Source organism: Buceros rhinoceros, unplaced genomic scaffold (genome assembly GCF_000710305.1).
Source record: "Buceros rhinoceros silvestris isolate BGI_N320 unplaced genomic scaffold, ASM71030v1 scaffold38036, whole genome shotgun sequence".
Lineage (NCBI taxonomy): Eukaryota > Metazoa > Chordata > Aves > Bucerotiformes > Bucerotidae > Buceros > Buceros rhinoceros.
The window spans coordinates 1-10462 of NW_010418800.1; the positions used below are offsets into that span (position 1 = coordinate 1).

The following is a 10462-nucleotide window of genomic DNA, read 5'->3' on the forward strand; positions in this document are numbered from 1 at the left end:
GGAAGCGGAGGGAGCCGTGCAGTTGCTCTGCATATTAATGAGCCGGGAGCGAGGGCAGCGGGAGCTGTTTTAAAAGAGGACAAGGGGAGGAAGGCGGCAGAGCGCAGGCAGCAGCCGGGCAGCAGCCGCTCTCTGCTGTCCCCTCCCTGGCGACACCCAGCCCCGGGGACACGCAGGGGACGAGCCCGAAGGGAGCAAACACGTTAAAATCCTCGGCGTCTCTTTAGGTACTTGCTGCCTCACCATGAAGCTCCTGACAGCAGCTTTGCTTCTGCTGCTCATCGCGATGTGCTTAGCCAGCGCGGAAGGTAAGTCGGATTATTCTGCTTGTTCCCACAGAAAGCTTTTCTCCAGTAATTATTACTTGCCTCTGGATAGTCCGAAGTTGGATTTAGCTGCGCGTGGGGGAAAAGCAACACGTTGTATCTGTGGGGTAAGGTAGCTGTGAGGGTTTTAAAGGTGGGAGTAGAGGTAAAATACACGCGACGAAGTTGTGTCTTCCTTGCGAGGCAGAGAGCCCCAGCTCACGGCGTGGGAGGTCACGCCGTGCGCTCCGTTATTCAGGAATAAAGCTCAAATGTCTCCTCTGAAACCGAGGGTGGTTTTCACGGGGAAAACAGAGCAGGATTTGATGTGGTAGCACAAATTCCACTGAGTGTGCCAGGGCGCGTTCACTGCTGCGCACAGAAATGATGGCTAAAAAGCCCTCGGCTTTTGTCTGGCCATAAACGCACCGCAGCATCCACACGAGGAGAAATGCCTGAAAGTCCTACAAAGTCCAAGACAGACATGAGGGAATGAGACAGTAGCTGAGGTGTGCATTTGTTCGCTCAGTTTCAAGTGAGTTCCAACTCTTTCATTTCTTTTTGTTATATAGAACGACATTTAATCACAGCAGGTGCACTTTAAAAAAAACCTCTCTATTTGCTCAGAACATCTATAGCACTCTAATACATATTTCCCAGAGAGCCACTACCTTTTCCTTGAATATAGCAAAGGAATTATTGGTCTTTTTAAGCTCAACAGCATCACAAAATCCAGCTTTTTCTCACCGATGCTTGAAAGAGCAATGTGAAGTTTGTGCGCACACGTAGGCTGGTGGGGAAGGGACGCTTGGTATGCAGGAGGCTTTGCAGGCACACGAGAAAATGCTTTTTCTTGTAGGCGTGAAGTGCAAATGTTCAAGAAAAGGTCCTAAAATAAGATTCTCTAATGTACGGAAGCTGGAAATTAAACCGAGGTACCCGTTTTGCGTGGAAGAGATGATTATGTAAGTGTTCCTTCATTTATTGCTTTCCAATTCCCTATCAGCTGAATTGCTTTACCTTACACTGCAAGTTCCTTCTTTGTTTTCCTCACACCCTAGCATGCAAATTCCTGGGAATAGCCATTTGCTGTATCAGATGCTATAAAAGGTGCAATTCCGACCAAAGTCCCAGCTATCATTTTCAACACCATTTGTTGGGGTTTTTTTGTTTTTGTTTTTTTTTTTTTGCTCAAAGAAATTTTTACAGAACAGGTAGCGATAACAGGATAATCATTAGAGTGAAGACAGGGACAAATGCTACTCCAGGCTGTCTGATGTAAAATGCAGAACTATTTACTCGCATTGTTCTGGGCACGCAGAATAAAAACGTGAGCAGAGTTTGGTTTGTGGTGGTTTCTCCAAGGACAGAGTTATCCCAGCCAGAGACAGAATTTTGCCTGCGTGGTACCCGAGCCACCCCCTTGCACTCGGTGGGATTACCCAGTGTGTAAGAAAATGCTTTCCTCCGTCTTACTGCAAGCCGTGGCCAGTGCTGCTGTGAAATCGCAGAGTGACATAGTGACTCACTGAGCCAAGGCAGGTACGCGGATTTTTGGCATTTCTGATGACAGGCGCAAAATGAGGGGGGGGTTATATTTTAAATAAGGGTGTTTTTCTGGGTTTTTTTTCTGTCGTGTTTTGGATATCTGAAGATTCCCCCAAAAAAGCACCATCCAACCAGCATGTGGGGCTGGGGAAGGACCAGCTTAGCCAAGAAGACTGTCCCTCTGCCACCTAAGAGGGTGAAAAACCATCCCAAGAGCCACATCTGCAGAATGCCAAAGACAGATTTACTCCAGTGTCTGTGCTGCTCATGGAACATGTGCCATTCATTTATTCTTAGAAGAAAAGTGCTTCAACAGCAGGACCCAAGTCCTGTCCTGCCACATCACGTGCCACCTCTGGTGCTCTGTAATGCCCACAGGGCTAAATCCTACCCATCCGACTGGCATAAACCACGGGACCCTGATCCTGCCCCTGCAGAAATGGCTTGCCAGACTCAGCAAAGGGGTATGGAGGAGGAATGGAGAGCCAAGCTACCTGAGGATTCCCCCAGATCAGCACCAGCATCACTGCAAGCAATGATGAGCTCAGGGAACATCAGACCCAACTCTTTGAAGCCCGAATCAGCTGACAGTGACCTGAACAGAAGAATGCCCGCAGAGCATCACTGCCTGAATCAGATCCTTGCAGCTTCGTTTTGACCTTTCCATAGCAAAGTGATGGTGTAGAGGAGCACAAACTCTTCTCATCTCACTGTAGGCATTTGCCCAAAGGCAGCTAGTGGCCAGAGTGTTATAAAATAAATCTCATTAATGCAACGTTTCACTTCCAATCAGGAAGCTGGGAAAGCCGGAACACCGTGCCCAAGCGGTTGCTTTCCCAGCTGGATAGCGAAGCAGATGCCTAGGAATGCTATTCAAGCCCAGAAGGTTGTCCTGGGATTGCAGCGGCTGCAGGGACAGGGCTGTCCCATTGCTCTGCCATCGCTGCTGCTGCCAGCGGGGCAGGCAGGGCTAACCCACTGCCGTCACCGCTTTTCCAGCTACCCTAATGCAGGCAGAGTTCAGCACTGAAAGCAAACTGAAATTAATATTCTGAGAGCCAATCAATCCAGGAGTCCCTGGACAAGGCGCAGAAGAGCTAAAAATTCCTGCAGCTGAGTTTCTGTTGCTGCAGCGATCATCTAAAGTGAGTTGTTCAAAGCTGGGTCCCCTCCTGCCCCTCCTCAAAAGCTCTCATATCTTTTCCTGTAGCAGAAACATGACATAAATGTTTGGCAGAGAAAAAGTAGGAATGGGGGTGCAGCTTAGGAAGGAATTTGTCTTTGGCCGTAACCCCCAGCAGAGCTGTGGAACAGGGTAAGAGACAGCCAAACGCAGTCCTCAGTCTAGTCAAAATCTATGAAGATTCACGATACATCTAGCAGTAATTGTGTGTGTATCTGTCCATTGGAACAAGGAAAAGCAGCAGAAAATAGGAGAGAGATTTAACTCTTTCTGGAAGGATCCAACCCCCCTGCATCTATTCCCCATCCCAAGGAGGGGGGATGTGTTGCACTGCTGGAAGCCCTTCTCAAGGGCCAGCTGAGGTGGGTGACAGTCCCCACACCCTTGGGATGAAAGGGCCTGAGACAGGACCCTCTGACCCTGGGGACGAGGTGTTTGTAGGCAGAGGTGCAGCCCCACCATCACTGCAGATGAGATGTGTGGGGCTATGAGGCAGTGGGGGTCGCAGACTGACTTGGAGCACTTGTTGCAGCCCTGGAGGAATGGACATACTGGGGAGGATTTGGGGACAGGGACCTGTAGACACCAAGCCCTAGGCAGCTACAGGAAAGCTCAGCACACACCCCTGGAGCAAGCTCATGTCCCAGATCCCACAGGAGGCATTAAGTTCTGGTGCTTCAGGCCCTTCTCCATCCCTCTCAACCTCTTCTTGCAGCCTATCCAGACCGCTCCTCACTTGGGGTATCAGCTCCACAGCATCTCTGCTTAGGCACATCCCCTTACATCTGCTGGACCAGCATCCCCCAGACAGGATGAGTCAGCTCAGGGTGCCCAAAAAAATGCTACCATCCAACCCTGTGCCCACAGCATCAGAAACTGCGGGAACCACAGAGGACCATGGGGCTGCCTTGGGAAAGTCTCATCTGTTGTCCAGCCTCCAGCATCAAAGCTGAAAACCTACATGTGATGTCAAAGCAACATGTCTCAGCCTGAGAAGAGACCCAGTTCAGCTCAGAAGCAAACCCTGCATCTCCTCCTCCGCAGAGTGGAGGCTCTAGTAAATCCGTAATTGTCCTTCACTACTTCTGGTGCAAATGTAGGTCTTGCTGCTTTTCAGAGGTTCTCCTGCTCCTCTCCGCCTGCGATTCAGCTTGTCCATTGCTTTCTGGAAATACCCTCTATGGTCTGTCAGAAGAGACACCTAAGCCAGGATCTGTCAGCAGCCAGTGCAGAGAGAGGCTCCTGGATGGAGAAGCTTTGCATCGACCTCAGATCCCTTTAAACTTGTGCCTTTGGTGAAGGTTTGGTTTCACTGCCATTTGAAGGTACAGAAAAACTCCCTGTCTTATCTATGTCCTGATCTCCAGAGGGGCTGGCTGAGAACAGCCTCAGAACAGAGATAGCCCATAGACTTTAGCATCCTTTTTTGATGCCTGCAGCCATGCAGGCTCTTAGGGGCCTTCCACCACTCCCATGTGTTAGGGAAAGGGACACATCCTCCCAGAAAACCACACCTTATCTTTTTGTGCTTTAGCTTACACCTGATGGAGGTGGAGCAAAAAGGGAAGAAGGTTGTTGAATGGAAAGAGCTATTTCAACACTTTGTGTAACCTTGGAGTGGGAAATGTGGCGAGACCGTTATCTGAGCTCCAGCCAGCAACATGCAGTGATTCACTTGGTCAGGAACACCCCCTCTGCACAGTGTGGGGGAGCTGGGAAAGTTTGCAGGAAGCTTTTTCTTGTGTTGGAAGGGAAGCAGCTCCTTTCTGAACCAAGCAGTAAATGAAGTCCATCAGTATGCTCAGGTCTTTCTGGTGTTCCACCACCATTTTACTCTCTATCAGCACTTAAATGATTTTGTTATAGTATTTTAGTTAAACCAAAAACTGTGTTTCCCTGTAATGGATGGTATTCCCAGAAAATTAATAATTCCAATTAAAATTGTGGGGTTTGGTTTGTTTTTTACATCACAAAATTAATAACAAGAACAGAAAACTGATTGATTTTGAGCCCCAAGAGGCGATAGCAGTGTTGGCATTTCCAGAAAGCCATTCTCCTGGGAAGCAGCTCCAGGTCTCTCATGTCACCTCGGTTGTGTCAGACCAGCCGGTGATGGTTTCACTAAGCCCTCCAGGAAAACGAAGGGGAGACTTTCAGCATGTTTTGCTTCCCAGCACTCTTTGTCCTGATAAGGGAACACGGGGCCGCTGGTGCTGACAAGGAACAAGAGATCAGCCTCTAATCAGAGGAGGCTGAAGCCCCCAGGGCTGCACGCTGGGGCTCCGAGCACGTCTGCTGGGCACACAGGCACTCTGCCACGTGCAAGTATTTAAAATATTGTAGACTAGAAATGAAAAAATAATTGATCAAGTAAGTCTGATCTTGGATGCAGGATTCCATCTCCTCATGCAAAGCCCTTGTGGTTGCCTGAATGAGCCCTAATTAAATCAGCTGTTAAGCTTCAAAGACAATATCTAACAGACAGTCAGAGCAAACTCATTGATTAAGAGCAGCAGGTTGCTCTTAATGTGGTACCACCTTCTGTATCAGTGGACAATGACACTGCACTGATAACAGCTGAAGATCTGCTCCGTTATTTTTACAAGAAACTCAAACATCTGCCATAAAACACAGAGCATGAAAACCCTTCCCCTGCCCGCCTGGGTGAGAGCCCCCTGACCGGTTTGGGAGCGAAGCAGAGGACTGCTGTGTCCCACAGCTCCGGTAACCTCTGCTTGCTTGCCTTGCAGCGTGACTCTGTGGACGCGGGTGAGGGGGGAGCAGCAGCACTGCTTAAACCCCAAACGCCAGAACACAGTGAGGCTGCTGAAGTGGTACAGAGTATGGAAAGAGAAAGGCAGGTAAGTACCAATTTGCTCTGTGGGTGAGAAGAAAAATCTTGGTGGCAAATTGAGCAATCAGCAGCGTTCAGACAGAGCCAGCCCAGGAAAACACACCCACTGCAAATGCTCTATCCAGCACAGAGGATGCGTTTCATCACCAACATTACAGTTACACATGGATGTCTTGATGTTGTTTCTCTCCTGCCACATGCAGTCCTCACTTCTATTTTAGGATCAGGCTGTTCTGACTATAAACAGTGATTATTTTCTTTTAAACTATTCATCAGCTGATGTTATTACGGGTAAAAAGGCAAGATGAAAAGGTAAATTCCTTCCCCACGGTCACAAGGAAAGCAGGCAGCAGAGCTGGGAAGGGAGTGCTGTGTCGCACCACCTCAAAGTCATCAGTATCTGATAACACAGATCTTTGCCAGCTTTAAACACCATATCATTCCCAGAAAAACAGTAATTTGCTGGTAAAAATCCACCAACTTTTTCTTTGCAAAGAGGGTTGGTTTTTTTTATTCTTGCAAGCCATCGGTCATAGAGAGAAGTGAGACGGCAAGAGACATGAGCTCCTGCTGGTTGGTGGCCAGTGGTGATGCCCCAGTCTGTTAACAAGGGGAGCTGCCCAGCTTCTGCCACACCTCCAGCTACATCCAAGAGCCTCCACTTGCAGTACAGTCCCACCAAATCCTGATCCATCTCAAACGATGGGGCATTTGCTCCCCAGAATTGAGCTCAAATGAGGCAGTGAGCAGCAAGTCCCAGCTCCCAGCAGTTCTGAGGGTGCTGGCAAGCTCCAGTGCAGCCACATGGTGCTTGGTGATGCGGGCAATGCCACAGCACTGTCAGTGGGGGTGGGTGCCAAGGCCGGCCCGCCCCCCAGCTGGCTCCCTGGCTGCTTCCTAAACAGGGCACATGGGGAAGCCATGGCAGATTCATAACCACATATTTATACTCTTCCCTTGGTTTTTTGAATTTTTTTTTTTATAAGGCCGTCATTAAGATGATGAAGGATGCTCAGCCCCAGATGTGCAGCCAGGAAACGTGCAGGGTTCCTCCAGGTGGAGCGAGAGGAGGGATGTCCCAGGCAAGGGTCCACGTGCTGCAGACAAGCTTCTGCCTGCAGATCATGGTGCTGCTCGCTGTCTCCTCCATAGCCCAATATGAGGGTCAAATCAAGGCCTCCCCACAGCCCAGCCATGGCAGGGACACTGTCCCTGCTGCCAGGGAGAGGAGGAAGAATGGTGAGCCCAGCATCCCTGTGGCTTTGGCTGCCAGCCTGGGGCGTGCAGAAGGGATGCAGCACAACCCTGCTTTGCCTTGCCCAGCACTGGCACTGCCCCAGTGCAACACGCCACCTCTGCACTGCACCCAGCAGGTCCCCTCGCTGCTAACTGGGCAAGCAGGGCAGCGAGCCCAAGTGCAACTGAAGCAACATCAAGCAAATCTTTCAGGCATAAAGAGCCTGATTTGAACCAAGTCCTCAAAATAAATAACCCATTAGTCAGTGCCAGCTGCTCCAAACCCACTGCACTGCTCCCCAGTGGAGACAGAGAATGAAAGTCAAATGCAGCACAAACATGAAGCCCTTCTCCAGAGCAGTACTGCCCCCAGTTTTCCCCATGCCATGGAAGACTTTTCACCAAAGAGCCTGCACAACTAGGACTTGCCAGCAAACAAGCCTGTCAAGTGGTCCTCTGAGGACATAAACTAGAAAAATAACAGAGTCTAATATTACTCCAAACATAACAGTGTGACTTCATTATCTACACACAGCTCATGATGTACTTCAACATTTGCACACGAAATTGGGGGTTTCCAGTGGTTAAAGTGTATTAGCACCAAGTAGCCACTTAGATGGGGTTTTCTTCATCTCACGTATCCCGATAACCACAGCACATAGCTCCCCACACACATGGAAAGTCCAACCCTCCTCCCAGATGCTTTCTGTAGAGAAATCCACTGACCACTGAAGTTTCCCTTCCTGTTTACTCAAGCAAAAGCTAAAAATCTGATTTCTGGGGGTGTTATTTCTTGTTGGTTTTGGGGGGGTTATCATCATTTGGAAGGGAGTTGTTTCATTCACAGTTTAAACACCTTGCTCTTGGCTTTTTTTCTGTTAGGGTTTACGAAGAATAAGAGGAAGCAGCGCGAGGAATGGAGCGGACTCCCTTGGTTGGCATAAGACTGGGCTCTGCAGAAGATTATTTCTCTCTCAGACATAAGACACAAATTCTATATTATTATAAAGCACTTTTTACCAAGGGTCAGTTTTTACATTTTATAGCCGTGTGCAAAAGGCTTCCAGATTTCACAAGCATCTGTTGCACTTCAGATTTCACAGCCGTCTGCTCCGTACTGAGACTGGGAAGACTCATGCTTTTCATTTTAAAGAGGTTGGGTTTGGGTCTGGGGTTTTGGTTTGGTTTTGGGGTTTTTTTTTTTAATTGTTATTCATTCATACTTCACTATGATTGCAATCGAGCTTTATAAGCTCACTAGACAGGAACATTTGTAAAGGTGTTACACAGGCACGTTCCTCACCCTTTCACAGTGGGAAAGCTTCGGTGCTGGGGGTGTTTGTCATGGTTGCAGCCTCCACCTTAGGCGAAGCAGGGACCAAAGATGAGTTTGCTGGGGAAGATGCCACGGAAATGTGGTGGCTGTAAGTGAGGTCCCTCAGCACGTTGTCCAGCATCACTTGTGTACCTCTTCTTTAACGGACTCGAGGTCTTGCTGCAAGGTGAAGCCAACTGTATCTCCCATTTAACATCTCGTGCATTAGTAATAAAAATGACCTAGAGATGCTTTCTAAGAAAATGTTTTTTTTTTTCCCTGTTTCCACCTGAAGTTCTTACAGAAAATTTGTGGCTTCAGTACTGAGACATTTTAAGCTTCCAGACTATTGTGTATGGTTTCCTAGGTTTGTAGCAACAACAAAGCCTTTAAAAGGTAACTTTTTATGAAAAATGATAGGGCAAACATATAAATACCTATATATGTTTTAGTCACAATACAACATATTCATTATTTTGAATGTAATACTTCAATGTTAAGCAGTGCATTCCTCTTTCTAAAAAATAACAAAACTACCTTTTCATTTGTAAATATGCTATAGGAAGTCTCCTTATATTATCTTTCTGTATAATGTACTGTACTGCTAAATTATCGTATGCTATTTAAATGTTTGAAATATTTAGAAGGTTGCATGCAGATTTCATATTTCTTTCTAAGACAAATGAAAAAAGTAATAAAAATATATTTAAAAAAAGGTAACAATTGCTCTTAAATTTCCTTAAGCCATCGGGGAACTCCAGGCACTTCTAATAACTTTTTTTATTGGATGAATTGGGAAAAAAATACTGAATCAGAGAAGCTGATTTAGAGATACAGCATCTTGATGACACTGGGATGAGAAAACATTATTCCAGTCCAATTTACTTCCCTTTCTCACTTCAGGATTTGAACTTTACCCAAACTCTGAGGAATCCTGTTACATAAAGAAGAGCGATGCCATATCTAATGTTATATTAAATAAATGTAAATCACTTCAGATCCATATAAAAACCAGTGAAATGCAGTGATTTCGGCACGGTCTGGGTTAGATTAGGGAAGGCTGTACAATAAAAGCCAGGCAACCAAAACCTGTGAGCCACCTCCTCCCCTTTCTCTGCAGTTTCTGCCCTCACCCAAAGGCAGGCACTTTGCACCCAGCAAGGCTCTGACACGACTACTCCCCAGCTAAAAGGGAAAGGAAGGGATAGAAAAGGTAAAGCCAGCAAGCAATTAAGGGCTTTAAAACCTCCTAGTGCTCCTGAACAGCACCACGCGCCTCCCTGGCTGCTCCCAGCTGCGCAAGGGCTGCTGCTGGGGTCGGCGCGAGTCCCACCACAGTGAGGTTCTGTGTATAATCAAGGCAATTCTTGGCTTCTCAAGGGTTTCCTCCAGTTTGGACAGAAGACAATATTATAGACATATTATATACTTATTGACTCTGATAATACCCTGGCAGAGCTGAAGGAGAAAGAGCTGTTCACTTTCAAAGTATTTTCCCATCCCACACAAGGACGGAGCTACAAGCTTCAAAGTAAAAAGCCAGTTAGTAAAAAGCTTGAGAAAAATCCCAGAGCATTTATGAAAATAAGCCTCTGGGGATACTATCCACAAGGTGCTGCTTCAGGCTGAGCATCTGGACCTGATCTCTGGGCAAACCCACTCCTGTGGGTGAGCCAAGCTGCCCCTCTCCTTTCTTGAGTCACACTAACAAAAAGTAGTTTTTCCTTGAGGAGACTTGACTTCAACACACACACACACACACACAGGCTTCAAGAAGATATTTATGCTTATTTAGCAACTACTGGGCAATGTATTTCCTGGAAAAGCATGGCTAGGGTGGCACAAGAGGTGGTTTAACACTCTGCTGGGAAGGATGAGCACAGCTCCAGTTGCCCATATGCAGCGCTGGGTTACTCACTCCTCACAGGGTATAGCCTGTCCTACTGACTCTTAGCTTTGGGTTCATCCGCCAGACCAAATCCACCAGCAAAAACTGGGTACAGACGAAAGCAACTGTAGTT

At 47.4% G+C, this 10462-nt stretch overlaps 1 protein-coding gene across 1 annotated transcript in view; it reads left to right on the forward strand.

Moving 5' to 3' along the window:
• Positions 1 to 244: 244 nt before the first annotated feature.
• The window catches only part of CXCL14 (chemokine (C-X-C motif) ligand 14), a gene marked incomplete at its 3' end in the record, with an annotated part of 23402 nt that continues 13184 nt past the window's right edge, over positions 245 to 10462 (forward strand). Inside the window, exons 1-3 of the mRNA XM_010138671.1 lie at positions 245 to 308; positions 1165 to 1270; positions 5787 to 5897. Coding sequence (XP_010136973.1) covers positions 245 to 308; positions 1165 to 1270; positions 5787 to 5897 — 281 coding nt within the window. The remainder of the gene's footprint in view (positions 309 to 1164; positions 1271 to 5786; positions 5898 to 10462) is intronic.